At 40.6% G+C, this 25509-nt stretch overlaps 1 protein-coding gene across 5 annotated transcripts in view; it reads right to left on the minus strand.

The window, feature by feature from the left end:
* The window catches only part of GPATCH8 (G-patch domain containing 8), a 76341-nt gene extending 59416 nt beyond the window's left edge, over window positions 1-16925 (minus strand). For 4 of the 5 annotated variants that reach the window (XM_070394161.1, XM_070394158.1, XM_070394160.1 and 1 more), the window contains exon 1: window positions 16819-16833. Coding sequence is in view for 1 of the 5 variants with exons in the window: in XM_070394156.1 (XP_070250257.1) it covers window positions 16819-16863 (45 nt within the window). In the remaining 4 variants the exon portion in view is untranslated. Of the gene's footprint in view, window positions 1-16818 lie in introns of all 5 variants that reach the window. The other variant, XM_070394156.1, reaches the window with a different exon arrangement.
* Window positions 16926-25509: the final 8584 nt, after the last annotated feature.

Genomic DNA, 25509 nt, shown 5'->3' on the forward strand with positions numbered 1-25509 from the left:
TGAACCTTTTGAGCTCGGCGTGTCAGCATTTTGAAAAACCCTAACTTAACTCTGGTGCCGTGTCACATATAGAAATTTTTTGATATTTGCAACCATAGTAAAACAAAGACTTATATTTTTGATATTTATTTTATATATTTAAATGCCATTTAACAAAGAAAAATCAACCAAAAAAATGAGTTCGAGTGTCACCTCTGATATGTGTGTCATAGGTTCGCCACCAAGGCACTATACAAAACCCAAAGATTAAAAAAAAAAAAGTAACCTTGCTTCCATGATTCTGAAACAATATTCTCTATAGAAAGCAGAGATAGTAAAAACCTAGTTATCACAAAAGACATGGACAGCCTGGCTGGCATAGCTCAGTGTTTAGTGAGGTCACCGTTTGATTCCTGGTCATGCTTGGGTAGCGGGCTCTATCCACAGTGGGGGACGTGCAGGAGGCAGCTGATCAATGATTCTTTCTCATCACTGATGTTTTTCTCTCTCTCTCTCTGTCTCTTCCTTCATCTCTGAAATCAATAAAAATATATTAAAAAAAAAAAACATGGACAGACTGAGGAACTATTACAGATGAGAAACAAAAAAAACAAATAAATTCAATCAATGCCATAAGAACTTAACTCTTGTTCATATCAATTAGCCTATGGCAGTGATTTTCTTAGATGGGATCTTAGAACACAAAAGGGGCATTAGAGGAAAAAGTGGTAAAATTAAAAAATAAGATGTATGGTTTAGTTAATATTATTGTACCAAACTTAATTTCCTTGTTTTGATCATTATATTAAGGTTGTTGTATAGATATTGCTGTAGGGAAAGTTGGTTGAGTGGTAAACCAAAACTCTATACTATTTTTGTAACTATAAATCTAAAATGAGTTTAAAATAAAAACAAAAGACTTTTTGTAATGGGATAATCTCCACTCATATTATTCAGAGAAAAATCAAAGTGCTGAAAAATACGTTTGCATGCTACTCTTTGGAAATGTAAGGTAAAAATGCTTGTATATGTATTATATATCTCTGAAAGAACAAACATGTAATTAGAAACAGTGGTTGTTTTTGAGAAGGTTAAATGGTTTACTTTTTGCTCTGAATCCTTTTATTCATCTGTCCCTTTTAAATGCTGTACTAAAAAAGCAAAACATAAAATAAAATTTAAAAGAGAGGAGAAAAAGTAAATATAAAATGTGATTTCAACCCCAAGGGCACAAAGTATAGAAGTAGTGGTGGTAGTGACAAATACTTCATTTTTTGCCTTTCTTCCTTCCTCACAAATTTTTTCAAGTCATACTAATCAACTAAGGCTTAATAAGATCATTCCTTCCAAAAATAGTCAGTACTGCATCTGATCTAAAGGCCTCAACAGGGATTTGAAGTTTTTGATGTGTTTTTTTTTTTCTGTTACCCTGCTTTCAAAACCTCATTTAGATCTCCCAACTTCCATTTAGAGCTAAGATGATCATATAGATAATGTATCGGAAAAACCAGGGCACTTTGAGAGTAAAAGGGAGTGTTAGTAGTAATTATACCAGGACAAAAGGCATAAATTGGAACATGGTCATTCTAGTGAAAATCCACAGATTCTATGTTAGAGCATTCCTAAAATTTAGTTTTAATGATGATTCCTTGGAACACTTTTTCCATTGTCTAAATGAACTCTTCCCTTTCTAAACACTACCTGCTTTCAGAATTGAAATAGCTTTTCATTTATGCTGATCAGAAATTTAAATTCAAAGGGATCAAACAAGAAGTAAATTCACTTTTCTAAAAAAAAATGCATTAAAGATTTAAAAATGCACACACTATACATACAGCCAGCTGAATTCCCTTCAACTGCCTCTTCTCTTAAAAAGAAAAAAAAAAAGCTTCAATTCCTAGCAGGTCTAATTACAAATGAATAGAACCTAGCTGACATGCACATCATTAAAATACACAGTAGCTCTAGTTTCTTACAGGTCAAGGATTCTGCTTCCAAGCACAGGACAAATGTGGAAACTTCTGTACTACAAATTTAGCTGTGGTGATCATTTAAATATAAAGAGACAGAGATTGTCCTAAATTTATCCATGTATGTGCTGATTTGGGAATCCATATAATCCCACAGCCAGACCTTTTCCATCGATTAACTACATGGTAACTAACAGGGAAAATTAAAGCTAGAGAAGAGGAAATTATCAGCACAATTCTTTAAAAATCATAATCAACAGCCCCCTACCTCAAATAGCAAAACACAATATTTAAGACCATAAAAGAGGTGATAATCTCTTCCATCTTCCTATGGCTATTAAAATTTAATACAATTTATTTTAAAAATTTAATGAAAAATATTACTCATAGTCAAAGTCAGTGGATCCAAAGTTTCTGATGAATAAATCAATTATTAACACAAGGCTTATACAGACTAAGGTTTTAAATCCTGTCTGATTTTTCCCATTAGACTAGGTATCATCAAAGTTTAAAGTAGTTTTATCTTTGGCAGTGTACACACACACACACACACACACACTTTAATTGATTTTAGAAAGAGAGAAACAATGATTTGCTGTTCCACTTGTTTAATGCACTTGTTGCTTCTTGTATGTGCCCTGAACATGGATCGAACCTGAAACTTTGGTGTATTGGAACAATGCTCTAACCAACTGGGTTCGTTGGCAGTATATTTTACTACTCATTCTAACCCTATTTTTTCTCACCTGGCTCTATCAAACTGCATCTTATAGACGTTCCTCTCTCTCTCCACTCCAAATCTCTCCACCAACATTTACCTGTTGTACTGTATTTACCGTTATTCCTTTAGACATGGTCTAATGTCACTAAGTGAATCTATTTTTTAAAATATGTTTTTACTGAATTTAGAGAGAGGGGAAGGGAGAGGGATCGAAAGACAGAAACATCGATTGGCTGCCTCCTGCACGCCCCCTACTAGGGATAGAGCACACAACATGGGCATATGCCCTGACCAGGAATTGAACCGGTGATCTCTTAGTTCTTGGGTCGATGTTCAACCACTGAGCCATCCTGGATAGGCACAAGGTGGATCTATTAATCATAGCCCTACCTCACAATTCAATTAACATACTTGCTTATAATCTGGACTTTCTAAATTCCTTATGATGCTGATCTCATCTGGCATGGACAAAAAAAAAAAAAAAGGTGTATTTTGCAGATAGAGCTAAACTGGATAACTTCCATCTATGTACAAAACCAATCCTCCATGACATCAAATAAATGAGAGACTCCATCTCTGTTCTCCTCTCCCTTACTCATTCCAAATAAACTAATTGTTCTATTATCCTAAACAATTCAGAAAAATGTCTCTGTAGGAAAAACTATCCAAAAAGAAATGGACATTCTAGTGGATTATTGGTGACATTTTATTTGTATAGTTAAAAAATTTATTTCAATTTAGAAAGTGGACAGAACACCACTGTGGTCAATTCCTCAAAAACCCCAATTCTTCACTACTGTTTTCATATAGTCTGATTTACAACAACTTCCAGTATATTATTATAAAAACCAAAGATCTCTGAAGCTGAAGACACCAGAAATCATAATTACTATCTGTCAGCTGTATAACCTTGGGCAAATTACCAAACCTCCCTCTAGGTCTAGGCCTGTTTCCCCTGCTGTAAAATCCAGATGATTACACTATAGTTTTACTGCATAGGCTGTGAGGTTTAAAGAGGTACAAAGTAATGAATTATTATTTCATTTTACTTTTGAATTATTTATTTTAAAAAACACTGTTGAGGCCAGTCAATAACCCGGAATAAATTTAGTCATGAAATTTAATTATATGTAAATTGGTAGGAAAAATAATTGGCTAGCAATCTCAGCAAATAACTTAAGAACTTGAAAACGTATTACATTGGAACCCTGGCCTGGTAGCTCAGTTGGTTAGAACATTGTCCTGATACACCAAGGTTGCGGGTCTAATGCCCCACCAGGGTATATACAAGAAGCAACCAATGAATGCATAAATAAGTGGAATAACAAATTGATGTTTCTCCGCCCTAATCCTCTCTAAAATGAACAAACGAATAAATAAGCCAGCCAGCCAACCCTTGCCAATGTGGCTCTGTTGGTTGGGCATCACCCCATGTATCGAAAAGTTGCTGATTCATCAGGGCACATGCCCAGGTTGCAGACTCCATCCCTGGTAGGGGGCATGCAGGAGATTTCATCAATGTTTCTCTCTAAAAATCAATAAACTATTCTTTAAAAAAAAAAAAAAAACATATTACATTGGATCATGGGTATGAGCATATCACACATTCATATGAAAATATATGTACATCTATTTGACATGGATAATTTTTTTTTAATTGTTTTTATTTTTTTTAATATATTTTATTGATTTTTTACAGAGAGGAAGGGAGAGAGACAGAGAGTTAGAAACATCGATGAGAGAGAAACATCGATCAGCTGCCTCCTGCACATCTCCCACTGGGGATGTGCCCGCAACCCAGGTACATGCCCTTGACCGGAATCGAACCTGGGACCCTTCAGTCCGCAGGCCGACGCTCTATCCACTGAGCCAAACCGGCTTCGGCAGACATGGATAATTTGACTAGAAGAAAGGACTGGTTTCCAAAAGAGCACTAGATTTAAAAATTAGTAATTTTTAAAAACACCACAGAGAAATCAACCTTTTTCAGAAATGCATGCAAGATAGAGCAAACAATTCTTGAGGCATTAAAAGAGGTAGGGAGACAACAGTTAAGAATTCCTCTGGGAACCATAGTAATGCATATTATTTCTTTTACCATTGGCTGACATGATAGATCTCTATGTAGAGGTTTAACAAACTTTGCATAGAAAAGCAAGTGTATGTACAATGTAACACACAAAAGGAAATTCACAACTAAAAGATGATTGCTGTAATCCTATCTAATCTAATAAAAGACAAACATGCAAATTGACCATACCTTCACAACACCTTAAGCCATGCCCACCAGCCAATCAGAGCAACTACATGCAAATTAAGCCAACAAAGATGGCGGTGGGCAGCCGCGGAGCTGGAGCAAGCAGGAGGCTTGGTTGCTCCAGTGATGGAGGAAGCCAAGATTCCCGCCTGCCGCAGCCAGCTCTGAGCTCCACTCAAGGCAACTAAGTTTCAATTATAGAAGATAAATAAACCCCAGATACCTGCTTTCAGGCGGCTGTGGCCACAGAGCTGGAGCGAGCAGAAGGCTTGGTTGCCCCTGGCGATGGAGGAAGCCAAGCTTCCCGCCTGCCCTGGCCGGCTCTGAGCTCCACTCAAGGCTACAAAGTTTCAATTATAGAAGGTAAATAAATCCCAGAATAAAAAAAAAGAAAAAAAGGAGAGGATGGGAGCTTCCATCGCCGGGGGGCTTGGCCAGCCTGAAAACAGCCATCAGCCCCTCACCCAGGCTGGCCAGGCACCCCAGCAGGACCCCCACCCTGATCTGGGACAACCTTCAGGGCAAACCAGCTGGCCCCTACCCATGTACCAGGCCTCTATCCTATATAATAAAAGGGTAATATGCAAACTGACCCTAACAGCAGAATGACTCGGAATGACTGGTCACTATGACACACACTGACCGCCAGGGGGCAGACGCTCAATGCAGGAGCTGCCCCCTGGTGGTCAGTGCGCTCCCACAGGGGGAAGCTCTGCTCAGCCACAAGCCAGGCTGACGGCTGCCAGTACAGTGGTGGTGGTGGGAGCCTCTCCCACCTCCTTAGCAGCGCTAAGGATGTCCAACTGCAGCTTAGGCCTGCTGCCCACTGGCAAGTGGAAATCCCCCGAGGGCTCCCGGGCTGCCAGAGGGATGTCTGATTGCCAGCTTAGGCCCAATCCCCCGGGGAGCAGGCCTAAGCCAGCAAGTGGTCATCCCCTGAGGGGTCCCAGACTGCGAGAGGGCACAGGCTGGGCTGAGGGACCCTGTCCCCCCCCGAGTGCACAAATTTTTGTGCACCGGGCCTCTAGTCCTATATAATAAAAGCCCAGTGACCAAACAACGGAACGACCCATTAGTCGCTATGACATGCACTGACCACCAGGGGGGCAGACATTCAACGCAGGAGCTCCCCCCTGGTGGTCAGTGCACTACCACAGTGGGAGCGCCGCTCGGCTGACCAGGATGAGCAGCTGCTCCCGCTGCAAACCCTGGGCCGACGGGCAGGAACCCTGGCTTCGATTATCGCCTTCTCACCCTAGGCTCCTCCTCCTCTGCTCCCTGTTGCCTCCTCCAGATGCCCGCAGGCTGTGTATCTCCGCAGCCGCCAGGCTCGCAGAGCTGACCCTGGAGGCTGGGAAGCAGGTCTGTGGCCACTGTGGGACTGAGGCCTACTCCACCGCCCCTCAGTGCTATTGTCCCTGGGCCCGGCCCCAACCTAGTCCCCTGGAGAGGTGAGTGCTCTGGCTCCACGGAAGATGCCGGACCAGGGAGCAGCTGCTCAGAGGGTGGGCCCACAGCTACTCGGCTAACCGGGATGAGCGGTGCTCCCACAGTGGGGCCAATCCCCACAGGCCACGCCCCCCACCAGTGCACGAATCCCGTGCACCGGGCCCCTAGTTATATATAATACATAATACAGTGAGATTGTAACTACTTATAACACAACCTCCATACCTGATATATCCCTCAATTGGTTTTATAGGATATCACAGAAATAATCCACAGCACAGCAGAAAGCTGAGTCTCCAGTCTGGACATTCTTCTCAGCCTCTACTAAGCCTACATATATACTTGCCTTTACTTAACCATTAACTCAAATGTCTGAGCAACTTCCAGGTGCCAGACCCCAACTCAATGGTAGAAAAAATGAAAAACAACAACAACAACAAAAAAGCTTCTCATTCAAGAAGTTTTAAGTTCAATGAGATGAGATGAATTATAAGAAAGTATATAGTAGAAAAGTTAAAACATCACAGTGGTTAAAGGCTGAGAACAGTTCCAAACTACCTGAAAGCTATCTCTTCAACTAGCTATGTGAATGGGGATATGTTTTTTATTTGTAAAACGGGAACAATAGAACTTAACTTACTAGCGGGTTATATGAGAAAATACGTAACATAGTTCCTAACAGAGTAAGCACTCTGTATTGTTTACTAATGAAAGTGCTATTACTGAAATATGGCCAAAGTACTGTGCAAGCACAGAAAATGAAACAACTAACTCTGCCTAGGAAAGATGTCCGTGATAACATCAAATTGAGTCTTGAAGAATGAATAGTAGGAATTCCAGACAGGTAAGAACATACGCAAAAACAAGAATAATGAAAAAGCCTAGCTGATCCAGATAACAGAAACTGTTGGATGGCAGGATGAGGGGAAAAGAGATATACCTATTACAAGGGATTCAGGATGCTTAGAAGTCTTATAAACCAAGTTAGTGAGTTTGGATCTTATTCTTGAAACAACCAGGAACCATAGGAAAAGTCACAGCTTATGAGAGATCAAAGTTCAAATCTGAGTTTACTAACTGTGTGGCCTCAATTTCTCTAAGCCTATTTTCTCATCTCTAAAATGACACCACCTGGTTTAGATGGTTACTTGGGTTAAATATATCCAAAATGCCATGGCACGGAGCCTAGCATGTAATATATACTCAACAAATAGTAGCTGATGTTCTCATCACTAGATATCACAGCAGTTAAAACTTTTGATTCTGATAATGGTCAAGAATAAATTTATAGTACCCTAATTTGACAGTCTCTAGGAAGTACCATTCTCCTCTCCTGGCTACTTTGTACTGGAACAAATGAACAAAATTGACTGATTTAAATAATGAATTAAATTTATAACACTGAAATGTTTCTGGAGAAACTATATATTTAATGATAAGCATACCAACTATGTCCTACCAGTTAGTTAACTGGTAGAAAATACTGCTATGTATTAAGGAGAAACAATGCTTTATATTCTGTAGACAATACCAGCACTCATCTCCTTGAAAAGAGGCCAATGTATATACCAAATCAGAAAGGACACTACAAAAGAAATTAGAATATTAAAGTACAAAACCCAGCTCTATAGTAGGCAAAATAACTTATCTGGGCCTCAACTTCATCTATCAAATAAGAGTTATTTCTATTCCGTTTACCTTACTGAGTTACTGGAAAAATTAGACAAGAATGTATATAAGGGCACTTAGTAAACCATAACAGTATACAACTATACAATACAGTGGAACCTCGTTTCTCGAACATTTCCCATCTCGAACAATTTACTTCTCAACCTGACAACCCTTCATGCTGTTACCTGTATGATGAGTCACGCATCTCTCAGGTGACAAAAGAGAGAATGCACAAATATGAGTCAGTTTACCACTGTTAAAATCTCAGGATATTGTGCTGTGAATATTTTCGTGTTGTGTCTTTTTTTTTTTTTTTTTTGCTTTTGTTGCTGTTTATAATTATTGTAACATTTTCATTTTTGTTAAATTTTCATTTACATTTCATGTCCTTTTTGTTTTTAAAGTATTCATTTATAGATTAAACAGTACAATAGACGTGTACTGTACATAAGAAAAGTTAAAATAGGGAATCATTTGGGGGTTTGGAATAACTCCATTTACATGATTTCTAATGAGAAAAAATGATTCGGTTTTTGAACAGCCTTCCAGAACGAATTAGGTTTGAGAAACGAGGTTCTTCTGCATTACCATTCTAATATCCAGGTTAGATGATTTTACAATATCCTGGTGCCTCAGTTCCTTAATTTCCTTTCCTATAATGAAAAATCCTGTTGTCCATTCTTATGTAGCCATTTCACTCTCAATGTCATTACCAATATTCTCAACTTTTCCATAATCTCCATTTCAAACATTGTGCTCTCCAACCACAACCTTCCATCTTTCCAGATCGTTTCCTCTAATACAGTGGTTCTCAATCTTCTGGCCCTTTAAATACAGTTCCTCATGTTGTGACCCAACCATAAAATTATTTTTGTTGCTACTTCATAACTGTAATGTTGCTACTGTTATGAATCATAATGTAAATATCTGATATGCAGGATGGTCTTAGGCGACCCCTGTGAAAGGGTCATTCGACCGCCAAAGGGGTCGCAACCCACAGGTTGAGAACCGCTGCTCTAATACCTCCACTCCAATTCTTAAACCCCATCAGAACCTACAATCCATTAATCCAACTTTTCACTCCGCCCCTACCCCTCAACACCAAAATCCTCATTTATCTCCCTGCCAAGCTTAAAATCAGACAGTTCATTATTATAATCACTAACTTGTATACACCCTCTTCCCTTGCCCTTACTCTGACTAATGGAAACTGTTATCACAGCTTTAACTGTATGTATAGCAACATCTAACACAATTACACCTGAATTAATATTCCCTGAAGAAAAACTGCTTTGAAGTCTATCCCCTTGTTTAAATAGCCTAATAGCTAGTACATTCCTGCTTAAAGCATTAAAATTAAACTTACTTTTGTAGCCCTAACTTTCACTCTTCCCCTATGTCCAATGGTTTATTCACTGTCCTAAAAAAAACACACACCAATTCTGCTTGTTCCACTTCTGTACTTTTGCCCTGGCTATTTTCTCCAACTGAATGCCTCCCATTCTTTTCCTTTGCAAGGATACACTCCCATCATATTTCAAGACCAGCTTAAATGCTAATTTCTTCATAAAGGCATGCCCAATCATCCGACTTTAAGGGTTCTCTCCATTCCTTGGAGCAGGGGTCCTCAAACTACGGCCCGCGGGCCACATGCAAATACAAATATTGTATTTGTTCCCGTTTTGTTTTTTTACTTCAAAATAAGATATGTGCAGTGTGCATAGGAATTTGTTCATAGTTTTTTTTTTAAACTATAGTCCGGCCCTCCAACGGTCTGAGGGACAGTGAACTGGCCCCCTGTTTAAAAAGTTTGAGGACCCCTGCCTTAGAGTTTTACATTACACTATTCATCTGATAATCATGTTGGTCTTAATAAACTAAGTATTATTGTTATTTTTGATCTCTCTCCATTTATAACAAAAGCTCCTTGAAAAACACCATTTAATGAACTCCCCCCAGACATACTCACACATGCTTCTCTGTACAACTACTATTAAAATAGTTTTAACAATCTTTTCAAAAATTACTTTATATTCTAGAAAATAATTTCGAGGTAAATATATCCTTGGTATCTCTTGTGCAGATGATACCCTAATACTTTTAAACCATCTAAATTTTCAACCACTTTCATTCTTTCTATTAAGATATCTCATATTACTCAGAGCAACAAGGGAAATTACTGATAGTACAGCATATAATCCACAAGCATCAGCCTCAATTTCATCTCTAGTCAAGACCTAGAGTATGAAATTCATTTCTTGGTTTTTAATCAGTACTGCCTACAAAAAGGGTGAAAAATGAGGCTTCTGTTCCCTCATCAACTCTGGAAAAATAATGTTACATGAGATATGAGTAGTGGCTTTTCTAACAATCATTATTTAAAATGTCAGCCACAAACATGATCAATGACTTTTTTCTATTTCAACTTTTAAAACTTTTGTATTTCACTTCTATAAAGCACAGAGATAAATTGAAATTCTTTGAAATCAATGCAACTGCCAAAAGCAAGGATGACAATAAATAATTGATACCTTGTGAGATGACATCAAATGTACTATTACAAAAATAGTTTTTGGTTGCTTGAGTGACACACAATGCAAGATTTATTTGACCTCAACACTGTCAGTAAAAAAAAAAAAAAAAAGAAGAAGAAGAAGAAGAAAAAAAAGAATTAAAGCAAATTAACAGGAAACTTGTGTTTTGGCCCTAATTGTATTTTCTTCCTATCTATAGCACTTACTAGAATACTATGTGCTATTAACCTATGTACAATGCCAAAGCAATTTTAACTACCTTTTCTTCAGTACATTCCTAAATTAGGTATAAAATACTAAATGTATTTGTTAAATCCCAAGGAAATTATTTTGTATAAGCAAGATAATACAGTATTTTGTCTTTCAGCCTGAGCATATTTAAATTTTTGCATTGACTAATGCAATATGCATTAAGCATATCTGATTAGACTTCCTTAATTAAATGGACAATTCACTTTTTATAACTGGGAAAAATCATTACAACATCTTCTGGTATTCACTGCAATAGCAAATCAATGACTTCTTTCAGTGTTTGTGGTGGTCATTTGTAATTCCTTTGGTAATTACCATGAGTCAGCTTTCACTTAATACTAAATGGCAATGCTAATAGGAAAAGAGAATGCCAGACATACAAACAATCAAACGTACCAAGTTGTTTCAGGGAAGGAATTTTAATAGAATTCAAGAACTGGATGTCTACCTCAAGCTGGAATCAATTTTCATTAATAAAATATTAGAAACTTATTAAATCACAAGAACAAAGATGAAACCTCTACATGGATTTCAAATCCATAATTCAAGATCTCATGCACTTCTGCTATTCCTTTTCAGAAAATGGTAATTTTGACCACCTCCAGAAAACTTTTTATTTCATTTTATCATGTACCCAAATGGAGAGAAATTATATGAAAATTTATCTCAGCCATGAAGCAGCAGAATCAGAATAGTTAATTATATATGTGTTGTTTTTATAAATGTAAGTCACAAATTTTAGTTCTGGTTATATAACTTCTAAAGACATAAGAAAATGTGATTTAAAAAAAGTATCTCTGCAGTACTCTGAGAATTGGGTGACAAATATAGAATACAAGTAAAGAATATAACATGACAGCTATTTTTTCTATAATGTTGATGGCATTAGAACAGCCCCTGTAATAATCAGCCAAATAGTAAGTATATCTGTCTAAATCTGTTTCTTCCTGGTCTCTCATACCTACCTTGAAAACAAGCAAGCATACCATCACATGAAGCCTTATAAGCACAGTTCTTGTCAACCCCATTCTCCCAACAGTACAACTTATATCTTTCTCTCTGATGTTATTCCTTGATATGTTCCATGTTTTTAAGTGCCTTCTATCTTAAATGTATATATCCTTTACCCTTCAAATCAGGGGTCCTCAAACTTTTTAAACAGGGGGCCAGTTCACTGTCCCTCAGACCGCTGGAGGGCCGGACTATAGTTTAAAAAAAAAAAAAACTATGAACAAATTCCTATGCACACTGCACATATCTTATTTTGAAGTAAAAAAACAAAACGGGAACAAATACAATATTTGTATTTGCATGTGGCCCAGGCCGTAGTTTGAGGACCCCTGCTTCAAATCATCACCAGGGAGCCTTTCCTTATGCTGACCTTATTTGGTCACTATTGATCCCCTGAGAATATAGTAACCAATAATTCTGAATTTGTTTATAATCATGCTGATTCATCATCAGTATTTTGAAATCTGTATGGCCTTTGTTCCAATTCTTTCCACCTACCATGCACAAGAAAGAGAATAGTTATGATTTTGTATCAGTTTTAGTATCTCAAGCAAAGCTAACATTGATTTTCATTGCTAGTGGCATCTCTCTCTTTCAGATGATGGGAGAGAGACCCAGAAAACAGAGATTAAAGCACTTGCCCATGTATCATCTTTAGCATGCCTACATTAATCAGAGTGCCAACTCTATAGTACCACAAAGAAAATATTCTGATACACTTTTATGACCTAAGTATTGTTAAACTGTAAACACCCTCATTTAATTGTCTCAAATAATTATCTAAAGGTCACATCCTGATATCATATATGAAACTCAAGGAGGAATCCTACAAACTTTTACATAAAAGTAATACATGACTTATTGCTATTTATCACCATGATTACTCATACAGAGTATATAAAGTTCTTGGGTAATTTTTATAGTTTAATTATGACCTTTAAGATAATATGTATTTCTCTCATTACTTTACCACTCACTATTATCATAGCTCCTTTTCAGTAGAAATCTAGTGCAGCCTGACCAGTGTTGTGCAGTGGTTGAGCATCGACCCATGAACCAGGAGTTCAGGTCACAGTTGGATTCCTGGTCAGGGCACATGCCCCAGTTATGGGCTGGATCCCCAGTAGAGGGCGGGCAGGAGGCAGCAGATCAATGATTCTCTCATTATTGATGTTTCTAGGTATACAAATTGAAGAACATTTCCTCACTAGTACTGAGCTGCATTACCATTAATAGCTGTGCAACCACTAAATGCTAAGCTGTGTGTTTAACACGTTACTGCTGTAAGTCACTGTACAAATAAAACTTTCTTTAGTGAACCTATTAGTCAAAGTGTTGAATACATCTATATTCTAAGTTTTAGTATGTATTTTCCATTAGTTTGCATAACATTTCAATCTGTGAATAAATATGCCTTAATCTGATAAATGTAGGCAGAAGGCATGTCTCATTCAGAAACAGGACAGATTCTTAAAGTAGTTAAAACTCTTAAAGCATTAAAAAAAATCAGCATAGATCCTAAAGATTTCCAAAGATGAAATACCACTCAAAAAGGCTACACAAAAGAATGTCTAAACTAAAACAACAGTTAATATATCCTCTATAACAGTGCAACAGGAGTCTCCCTAGAAGTCCTTGGGAGATCAACAGATCTGAACAAACTAGAACAGAGTAAAACTAATTGAATCACCTCTCTAAAAGCTCATTTGTTCTTTGTGACCTATAAATTTATCCTCCACAGTTGATGACTCAATTAGTTATATAAAACATATAATTAGCAGTAGAGATAATGGTCCTGAGCACAGGTTCAAGAGTTAAAAAGCCAGAGTCTAAATCCAGAGTCTGCCAAATCAGCTGTGTACCAGTGCTTGGCCAAAGTATTTATTTATTTATTTATTTTTAATATATATTTTTTTATTAATTTTTCACAAAGAGGAAGGGAGAGGGATAGAGAGTTAGAAACATTGATGAGAGAGAAACATTGATGAGCTGCCTCCTGCACACTCCCCACTGGGGATGTGCCCGCAACCAAGGTACATGCCCTTGACCGGAATCGAACCCAGGACCCTTGAGTCCGCAGGCCGACGCTCTATCCACTGAGCCAAACCGGTTAGGGCTTGGCCAAAGTATTTAAAACTCTGCATCACCTGCCTCATTTGAAAATGTATAGTAGCTATCTCATAGGGTTATTGTGAAGATTGAGATAATACATGTAGTCTGTAGAGTAGTACCTGTTTATTATTATAAAGTTATCAAAGCCTTTTAAAACCACTATAATCTTATGAATCAATGTCACCCCAATAAATTTAATTTAGAAAACTTTTAACTGTATATCCCTAATAATAATTACTCTTTATATTCATAAGTACTTCAAGTGGCATACCACAGTTATGCTCCTCACTATACTTGACACACCTTTGAAACTTCAGGTGTTCACTAAATCTAATAGTGAACCCACCTCGGACTCCATACTAAGTTCAAAGACAACTTGATGTTGTCTTCAAAATTTGCACTTGATGGTAAATTGGCAAAGAAAATGATAGCCATCTAGAACTTACCAGAAGATGCACGGAAAAATTTCCATTACTGTAAGATCTTTTTAAAGCAACAGGATCTGTGTACTGTGTGTGGAAACCTACTTTGGATTTGTTTTCAAGTGTATTCAGTGGCTTCACCTTGTTTATCACTTAAAATCTTAAAAGGAGGCCACATTTAATTTTGAATAACCTGACCTTCAAAATGTTTGGTATACTATATTATATGCAGGAGTGTCCTATTACATTTTCTCTCCAATAACTTTAATCAAAGGACATCATTAATGAAAATCTATCTATACTTTTCCCTTTAGTAAAAAATACTTTATTTTTAAATGAATGTTTTGGAATGTTAGCACAATAACTTACAAAATTTTTAACATCTTGTAATTGTCTAAAAGGTTTCATTCCCAATGCCCTATTTACCCACCCATAATACCAGGATATCTGACTTTAAAAAAAAACAACCCCTGCCCAGTGTTACTCAGTGGTTAGAGAGTCGGCCCCTGCAGCGAAGGGTCCCAGGTTTGATTACCAGTCAAGGGCACACACCTCGGTTAGATACCTGCCCGGGTCAGGGGACACACAGGTGGGGGGGTGACATTCGATGTGTCTCTCACTCCTTCCCCCTTCATCCCTCCCTTCCACTCTCTAAAAAGCAATGGAATAACTATCCTTGGGCGAGGATTCAAAAAAACAACCAACATTTCCCTGGCTGACTCAATACAGCACGCATTGGTTATTCCAATATACGAGAAAATATACTTAAAAAATATATGTAGTATCCTCAGCATCAAGAAAGAAAGAAAGTCATCTCACTTGAAAAGGTAGAGGCTTTCTCAATATTTTTTTCAGGTGACAGCATTCACACTAGGCCATCCAGTTTTCAAAATCTTTCAAGGCCCTGGAAATCCTGTTTTTGTTTGTTTAAGTCTGCTGAAATTATGTGGTTGACAGCCATTTTCCCTCAAAGCTCAATTGTTCATGTTATCTATTTAAAATTTTATTAGGTCACCTTGAAATTTTCTCCTCTGAAAAGCACTTGAGGGCTTTCGGCATCAACATGCCCCTTTAAAAATTACGAATAAAGCCCACACATCTCGCAGCCTACTCATGTGCCCTGGTGCTCGCTACAGAACCGCCTTTCCCGGGGACCAAACGGCCTGCATGACACATCCTCGGACACCCTGAGCGCCTGTGTGGTGCTGCAGCGAGCGGTACAGCAGGCGCATGATCGCAGGCTTCCCTACCGCCGCAGGTCCCTGGCTGCTGCAAAACTTCTTAAGCGTTCAATGCACTCAACTGTCCAGTGTTGGTTTAACCTGCTTACTTACCAACCCGATCACCTCAGGGAACCCAAACCCTTCAAACTGCCTTCTGAAACCTATCTGGAATATTCCCTATATTACTTTGAGGAAGATTTGCAGCAGGAAAAGAACTTGAGCTGAGAGGTTCATCCCCTGACTCAAATTGCTGTTGCCAGGATATGCGGTAGTAATGCAGTAGTTTCTTTGAGACTCTGAGGATGTATTTTATCCTAGAAATAGCCAATCTCTACTAAATCCCTTTTAACTGCCGAGATTTCTGTGGTAACAATGCGCACCAGGAAGGTATTTTAAACAGCCGAACGATGAGTTATTCTAATTTGCCTTTATTTATTTATTTTTTTCTCAATAATGCCTGCCAGCACAAGGGCATTTTTCTATACGGTATTTGAAACTGAAACGAAAAATCAAGCTTTGGGCACTAGTTATCACACGCTTGCAAAGTCCATTATCATTCTGCTTCTTATGAATCTTCTTTGGAGGTAAAATTTGGGGCGAAACTCACGTCCTATAACTGACTGTTTTTCAGGCCCAAATAACGGCCTAAGAATAATAACAAAACAGGCCCGGGAAATCTCAATTTTTGACTAAGAAGGCGTCTAACAACTAAAGCACCCTTTTGCGGGTGAGGAATCGGAAACACAATGAAAGTAATTTATTTATTAAAGAGAGGAGGACCCCCTCCGTCCCTCCGTCCCCCCGCCCCCCAAAAAAAGCCGTGCAAGCAAAACCCAGGGGTTCGGAAGCTCTGGTCTAGTAATATTCTCCCAAACCCTCCGACCCAACCCTCTTGTCCCCGGGGAGCCAGCCCTGTGCCTCCGCAGGCAGGGGAGACCCGGGGAAGCACAGACCCCGCAGCGGTCAGGCCGGGCCTCCGAAGCCCAAATAGGCCGAAGCCGCAAACCCGGCGGCCTGAGGTTAAGAGGCAGGAGAATACGGGGTTAGATGCGGCCTCGACTCAAGCTTGGAGGCCCCCGGAGGAATCGGAGGCGGAGGAGAGCGAGCCGGTTGGCAAGCCGGAGCGGAACCTGGACGGAAAGAGCCAGGAGCGGAGGAGAAGAAGGTTTCAGCTCGGCCAGCACCTCCCCCGGATCTTCGGCGACGCCCGTGTTTACCTGAAAGTCTCGGTCCTCGTTGAAGCGGGAGAAGCGGTCCGCCATCTTGCCGCCTTCACTGCTCTCAGAACGACGCTCTCCGGTTCGCTCCTTCTCTCCCGCGACACCCGCCCCCTCGCTCCCCTCCCCAGTTCCCCGCCTCCTCCCACGCCCACCCTGCGCGCGCCGACTAGGGAGGGAGGAAGCGAGAAGGTGGGTCCTAATCCGGAGCCCCCGAGACGCATGCGCCTTTCAGCCTGAGAGGCGGAACCTTTCCCTTTCAGGGTCCGCTCGGCGCACCTCCCGGGGCGACCGCGGGTACAACGCGTGCGCACTCGCTCCGGGGAGGGCAAGTGCTTCCGGAGAGAAAGGTCACAGGGGGCGCGGTACGCACGCCTCCGGATGTTTTCCACCTGCTGATTTTCCTGTGTGTATCTTTCATTAACCTCTTGCTTCCCTGTGTTTGCAGAAGCTCCGCCTTTGCTTTCTTTTTTCTTTTTTTAAAATATATTTTATTGATTATTTACAGAGAGGAAGGGAGAGGGATAGAGAGTTAGAAACATCGATCAGCTGCCTCCTGCACACTCCCCACTGGGGATGTGCCCCCAACCAAGGTACATGCCCTTGATGGGAATCGAACCTGGGACCCTTCAGTCCGCAGGCCAACGCGCTATCCACTGAGCCAAACCGGTTAGGGCCGCCTTTGCTTTCTTAGCAGCGTAATATAGTGGCTGAAAGCGCGGATTTTAGAGCCAGACTTCTTAGTTTCAAATCCCAGTTCTCCTGAGGATTAAACTGTGAACGAAATAGGAACGATAACTTCTTTCATAGGGCTTACATTCCAGTGAGGAATATCAGATAAATAATAAAATAATTACATAATTTCAGGTATTAACGAGTGCTACATGCAGTAAAACTAGGTACAGTGAGGAGCGGGACGACCTCTGAAATGATCTTTTTCCCTGAGGAACAGCAATGGGTCCACGCCTTAGGGCAGAGGAAACCAAAGACCCAATGACTGCTAAGAACTTGGCATTTTTCAAGCGATCATTTGAGAAGAGTTACTTCTTGAGTGACCAAAGTTGATCCAAATGAACTAAAGCTGTCTGGGCTTCAGTTTCCTTTTTATAAAGTAAGGAAATTGGATTTGGTAATCTCTACTGCCCATGCCCAGCACTAATTTTGTATGGGTTATGAATCAATTTTTCCTATTTTATGACCTTCCTGAGGACCCCACCCAGCCCTCTTGCTCTCTTAGCCAAAATACATAAAACACAGGATGGGTAGCAGGACTTCCCTGCTTTTGAAAAAAGTAGTTGAGCCGAAACCGGTTTGGCTCAGTGGATAGAGCGTCGGCCTGCGGACTGAAAGGTCCCAGGTTCGATTCCGGTCAAGGGCATGTACCTGGGTTGTGGGCACATCCCCAGTAGGAGATGTGCAGGAGGCAGCTGATCGATGTTTCTGGCTCTCTATCTTTCTCTCTGTAAAAAATCAATAAAATATATATTTTAAAAAAAAGTAGTTGAGAGAAATCACACAATGGAAAAATGGCCCTTACCCACCCTGAGAGAGTCAAATGAAATGTAATTTTTTGGAGGAAGGGTGTGTATCTTCTGCCTCATCCTACCCCAGTCCAAGCAGAATACAGTTCTAAGTGGTGAAAAGAGCTCCCTACCTAGGAGAGGCAGAACACACAATTTATATATTGTAAAGAGACTTGAGGGTAAATGGGGCAGATTGATTTGGCGTGACACAATTACCCATTTCCCTTTACCAACCCCACTAAAATAACAGTAAAGGATGAAAAGAGCATAAATTCACATAGACGGAGACCTGAAGAAAGGACAATAGCAGACAAGAGATGTCAACATTTTGGAAGCTGAAAAGCATAGGTAAATGGAAATGGCTTTAATAGAATAGAGAAAGCGAAGTTCTGGAGTGGGGAAACCAGGAAACAAGTTGATTAATGCTGAGGAGTACTAGAAATGCTCAGGAATTGGAATCACCAGGTACCGTGAGGGTGTAGATGGGACTGAAAACAGGATTGGTTATAAGGCAGTTTGGAGAGCAGTTAGAATCTAAATCCCTTGCCCAGCAAACTGGAGGGTTCTCCTTTGCTGGGAAAAGCTAAACCAGAGAGACTTTAATATACCTGGCACAGCTAAGGAAGGAGAGACCATGCTGAAAACGGGAAGATTCGGTAACAGCCAACATTATGGTCAGAGAGTGGTGTTTCTCCCGGCAAAAGGCCACAAGATCCCTCTTAGGAAATTGGCTTACAGAGAAAAAACATGTACCAAAAAAGTGGAGTGAGGGAACCCTAACCAGTTTGGCTCAGCGGATAGAGCGATGGCCTGCGGACTGAAAGGTCCCAGGTTCGATTCCGGTCAAGGGCATGTACCTTGGCTGCGGGCACATCCCCAGTAAGAGGCGTGCAGGAGGCAGCTGATTGATGTTTCTCTCTCTATCCTTCTCCCTTCCTCTCTGTAAAAAATCAATAAAATATATTTTTAAAAAATGGAGTGAGGGGTAGGGTCTCCCCAACATAAAGGTCATGTTCCTGCCCAAATAGTCCACAGAAGAGCCCATCATTCAAGTAGCCCCATTTATACAGAGCTTCCACTCAGTTGTTTGTTATGTAAGAATGGATAGCCAAGCCCTGGCTGGTTTGGCTCAGTGGACAGAGCATCGGCCTGCGGACTGAAGGGTCCCAGGTTCAATTCTGGTCAAGGTCAACTGCCTGGGATTGTGAGCTTGACCCCCACTAGGGGGTGTGCAGGAGGCAGTTGATCTATGATTCTCATTATTGATGTTTCTATCTCTCTCTCCCTTTCCCTTCCTCTCTGAAATCAATAAAAATATATTAAAAAATAAGAAATAAAAAGAATGGGTAGCCAAGGATTATCAGACATTTGAAGGAAACCTGTAACAAGAAAGATAAAGACACCCCCACCCCAAAAGCAAACAGGAAAAGGAATTCAGAGGAGTCAGAGATAATGGAAGCATAAAAAGAAACCATAAAAAAATTATAATCAGCCCTGGCCAGTGTGGCTCAGTCAGTTGCATATCCTCCCGTGCACTTCAATCCCATTCCCAGCCAGGGCACATGCCAATGCTCGGGTTGTGGGCTCGATCCCCAGGAGTGGGCATGCAGGAGACAGCTGATAGATGTTTTGTTCTCACATGAATGTTTTTCTCCCTCTCCTCTTTCTCTCTCTCTCTCTCAAAAAAAACAAACTCCCCCAAAAAATGAAAGATCTTTTTAAAAGAATTATAATCAGTATTCTCGAAACTATAAGATCACATCAGGGAACAAGGGATGCAAAAAAAGAATAAGTAACTTTGAGGCCCTGGCTGGTATGGCTCAGTTGGTTGGAGCATCATCCACTGCACCAAAAGATTGCAGGTTTTATTCCTGGTCAGGGCACATACCCAGGTTGAGGATTCAATCCCTGGTGAGGGTGCATGCAGGAAGCAACTGATCGATGTTTCTCTCTCACATCGATGTTTCTCTTTCTCTCCCTCCCTCTCCCTTCCTCTCTCTCTCTCAAATAAAAAAAAAATCCTTGGGTGAGGATTAAAAGGAGGGATAGAGCAAAAAAAAAAAAAAAATTAATGGACACAGACAGCAGTGTGTTGATGGCCCAGAAATGGGGGGCGGGGAGTGGAGGAGGTTATAGGGGAGTAAATGGTGATGGACGGATGGAGACTTGACTTGGGGTAGTGAACACACAATAGAGTGTACAGGTTATGTGTTGTAGAATTGTGCACCTAAAACCTGTATAATTCTGTTAACCAGTGTCGCCCCAATGAATTCAATAAGAAGGAAAAAAAGTAAGTTTTGGAAGTTCAAATTTCTCAAGCAGAAATAAAAAATTCAATAGAAGAATAGAAATAAAGTTGTGGAAATCTCCCAGAAAACAGTAAAAAGGTGGACCAAGTCACCTTTACTTTCTCTTTATTTCAATAGCTACTAAGTGCTCTGCTTCCATCTTGACCGCCTACACTCAAAAAAGGAGCTATAGTGATCCTGTAAAAAGGTCAGTCAGATCACATCAGTCCCCTGCTCCAAACCTCCAGTGGCTTTCCCTGTCATTCACAGTGTAAAGGCCACCTCCCCTTTCAGACTTCATTTTCCTCTCTGCATCCTGCTTCCCACCTCTTTGGACACACTGACCTCCAGGCTTTACCTTCATCCCATGGGCCTGTTCCTGCATCAGCCTGCTCCACTTACTGGCTTAGGTACTAGTATATGCTGTTCTTTCTGCCTATCATTCCCTAATTTTATTTTTTAATATGTTTTTATTGATTTTAGAGAGAGAGGAAGGAAGAAGGTTAGAGAGATAGAGAGAAAAATAAAGAAAGAGAGAGAAAAACAGAGAGATAGAAACATCAATCAGTTGCCTCCTGCATGCTCCCTACTGAGCATCCAGCCCGCAACCCAGCATGTGCCACCCTGGGCTGGAATCAAACCAGTGACCTCTTGGTTCATGGGTTGACATTCAATCACTGAGCCACACCAGCTGGGCTTTCCCTAATTTTATCTTTCTCCATAATACTTATCGCTTTCTAAAATGTAATTTAGACTCCATGAGAGCAGGGTTTTTCTCAGTTTTGTTCCCTTTTATATCCCCAGCACTTAGAATAATGAACGGCACATAGTGGTCACCAAATAAGGATAAGAGGGGAAATGGGAAATAACAGATAAGAGGGTTGATTCAATATCTGAATAACAGAATTTCCAGAACGAACAGGGGAAATGGAAGGAAGAGAATATTAAAAAAATAACATATAGGGAGGTGGGAGTGGCAGGGGGGGTCAATCAGGGGGAAAAGGAGACATATATAATACTTTAAACAATTAAAAAATATATCTATATATAAAAGACTAATATGCTAAGTGTCTGACCGTCCAACCGGTCGCTATGACACGCACTGACCACCAGGGGGCAGACACTCAATGCAGGAGCTGCTGAACTGCAGTGACTTGGCAGCGGCGGTTCTCGGGTGATGCATCCCGAAACCAGAGAGGAAGGAGCCCCATTCCTTGCAGAGCCACACAATTCCACCTTTGGCCATGGGTTATGTTGTTGCTGGGGCATTGTCAGCCCGAATCTGGTTTACTGCACACTTGTGTTCCACACCCTGTACAACAGCAACTTTGCAGAGTGCAATCTTGTACACTGGGACCCCTTGGGGGATGTAGGAGAGCCAGTTTTGGCCTGATCCAGGCCAGGCCGAGGGACCCCACCTGCTGGGAGTACCCTGCTCACTCCGCAGATACCTTTTGAGCCACTGTGCCACCCCAGGTGCGGCCAGTGGGGGAGGGATGGGGGAGGTTGGCTCCAGGGCGTGTTTGGTCCATCTCGCCCAGTCCCACCCTGCTGGCCACCTTCTAATTAATTTTCTTTCAATGTGCAGGAATCTGTGCACCGGGTCACTAGTATATATATAACATATAAACATTTTCTAGTACTAAGGGCCTGAGTTTCCAAATTGAGAAGGCCCAACACAATGAATTAAAAATAACTTGCTGCTAGGTACAGTGTTGTGAAATTTCAGGACACATGGGTCAAAGAGAAGCTCCTGAAGGTTTCCAAACAGGAAAAATAGGTCACAAATAAAGGACTGGGAGTTGAAATGATGTTGGATATCTCTAAAACACCAGAGGGAAGGAGAGTAAGGAGTAATGCCCTGAAAATTCTAAGAGGGGATGGTTTCCAACCTAGAAATCTATATCCAGTCAACTATTCATCAACTTGAAAGAGAAAAACGATATTTTTGACCTGCAAGCACTCAAAAAGAGTATTTCCCACGTACTCATTCTTTGGAAGCCACTAGAGAAAGTTCTACAGCAAAACAAAGGAGTAAGATAAGAAAAGGGGAGACTTGAGACCCAGAAAGCAGAGATATAACCTGACAGAAAGGCAAAGAGAATTCCCAGGGTGACAGTGTAGAGACATTGCAGGATAACAACTGTACAGCAGGCCTAAAAAAAAAAAAAAAAAAATCCAGTCCAGATGAGAACAGGAGGACACGGGAGGACAGAGGCCCCAGGAAGGGTGTTGGCAAGACAAAAAGAAATCTGATGGAATATCTAGTGGGTTTGAAAGAGAGATTTACACCTCTCTAGAATGTGTGTGGGGGGGGGGGAGAGAGAGGAATCAGTGATAAGAATATAGAAAACTTGCCCAGCTGGTGTGGCTCCAGTGGTTGAGCATGAACCTATGAACCAGGAGGTCACAGTTCTATTCCTGATCAGGGCACATGCCCAGATTTCGGGTTCAATCCCCAGTGTGGGGCATGTAGGAGGTAGCGGATCAGTGATTCTTTCTCATCATTGATGTTTCTAACGCTCTCTCCCTCTCCCTTCCTCTCTGAAATAAATAAAAATATATTTTAAAAAAGAATATACAAAACTAAACAAATGGGGGGGGGGGGAGGCCATTAAGTTCATGAGTGGAAATTATATGAAAAAAATGTGATCACAGTAAGCATACTATACAACATGATTTAACTGTGAATAATATTTACAATCACAATAATATAAGGACTAAATATTGATCTAATAGAAATGTTTGATAAAAGTATATTGTGGGGGGGGTGGCAAAGGAACAATAATTCAAGAGATCTAAATCTTCCATAATAGGAATTCAATAGATAATGTCTACATTTAAAAAAAAAATCAAGAAATATTGGTATGAGCCTATTATTTAGAAATAAGAAATATCTGGAAATAAGCATGATTAAAATAAGGAAGAAAGAAAGAGCTAAAAAAAAAGTTGAAAGTCATTGGTTCCAAATAACAAGAATCGGTGGTAAGAAGAACTAAGGAAAGAATATAGAACTGCCATTTTTCTTCCAGACATCCCCACCCCTCACCCTCACCCTCACCCTCACCCTCACCCAAGGTCAGACTCTTGGCAGCCAAATGGCAAGAGTGGGACTGACTCTATGAACCTCCAGCCTAAAAATGTGTAGCATCAATAAGCTTGGGTAGAGGGCTGGGCCAGAGATGAAAACTATCTTTTTCCTCTACCCTTTTAAATTCTTGACTGGGACCCCTGTAACAGAAGAGAGATGAACAAAAGAAAAGCATACATATTTACATAATATAAGTTTTAAGTGATAGGGGGGCCTTCATAGGGAAATGAGAACCTAAAGAAATGGTTAAACCTGAGTGGTTTTAAGCTAGGTTGAAACGTTGTGGAAAGATATGAACGTTGTAGAAAGATATGACAGGACAAAGAATATGAGGTAAGTATAGTAAACTGGGAGAAAGCTAGCAAGCAAGATCTGTTCATTCAGATTGCTCTCAGTGTCCCTTGGTTTTCAGAATAAGGATGCTCCTTTCTTCCTGGTATAGGGAAGGCACATCTCACATGAAGGTCTTATGACCTGCTTCAGGGGAAGGTCAGAAAGTCCTGCACATGCCATTTCTTAAATTCCTTCAGCTTGAAATATGCAAGATGTCACGCTGCCATATTTGGAGATAACATGTTCTGAACCCCATCAGCTGGAACCTGCACCTCTTGGAAGGCACAAAGGGTAGCTTTAAAAAAAACAACAACAACAAAACCACATGGTCAGGGGTGGGGAGGTAACTTGCTTATCTGTGAAATCAGACTTTTGTTCCTTTCTCATTACAGAGAGAAGCAGTTTAGATGGTGAAACCAAGAGCTGTCTCTGTTTGGGCCGGGTGGAACTAGCTCTGTCTCCTGGGGAGCCCGGGATACAATGCAAAGGAGAACAGGCCCCTAGTGACCACATGCCACATGAGAGGCTGTCCCTGGGCTCCTACTATGATCCCCTCCCCATGCTCCATCAGGGAAAAGTAAGAACACCTCATATTTTCCTCTCGAACTTTCCCTGATGATCCCAACAATGCTGTGCAATAGCTGTCACTGTTATCACAAACATTTTGTGGGAAAGGACAGGGAGTCCAGGCTGGTAGAGTCACTTGGCCAAGGTCACACAGATAGTATGTGAAGAGCTGGGACCAGAACCCTGAACCCTTCCCGTTCATCACTGCCTCTCTTAAGCTAGTAATAGTGACATTTCTTAAACATTTTAGTATTTACACGCAGTTTGTGGGTGTCATTTTATTTAATCTAAAAATAATCCAAATAGCTGGTAGTATAATTATCCTCATGGAGCAGATGAAGCAGCAAGGCTCAGAGAGGTCTAATGAATTGTTTACAGTCACACAGCTTATCAGATTCAAACATGGCCTGTCCATCCCTGCTCACCCAGAGGAAAGACAGGAACTTAAGTGTGTGAATTGGGATCGAATTAAGGCAGTGAGAATAAAGGAGCCTATGGTATTCAGGATGCCCAAAGGCATGAAAATATAATTCAGAGGCGAAAAAAGAAAACTTGCTGGCCATGTGGTAGGTGTCCAATATGCTAGACCAGCTTCTTGGAGTGCATTCTTCAGCGTATTCATTCCTTTATTCATTAAATATTTATTATGTGCCCAGCCTGAAACAGCCCTGCTCTGAATGCTGGAGATACTGAGGTGAGCATGACAGGAGGGTCCTTCATCGAGGGGTCTGGGAGACGACAGACAATACACAAATAAGTGAGATTATTTCAGATACAGCCAGGTACTGGGAAGATGATGCGATAGAGGGTGATGCAATAGAGAGGAACTGGGTGAGGCTACTTTAAATTCAGCTACAATCATATGACACCTCTAAAAGAGGTGACATTT

This window comes from Myotis yumanensis, unplaced genomic scaffold (assembly GCF_028538775.1).
Source record: "Myotis yumanensis isolate MYYU_CA2020_CCGP unplaced genomic scaffold, mMyoYum1.0.hap1 SCAF_16, whole genome shotgun sequence".
Classification (NCBI taxonomy): domain Eukaryota; kingdom Metazoa; phylum Chordata; class Mammalia; order Chiroptera; family Vespertilionidae; genus Myotis; species Myotis yumanensis.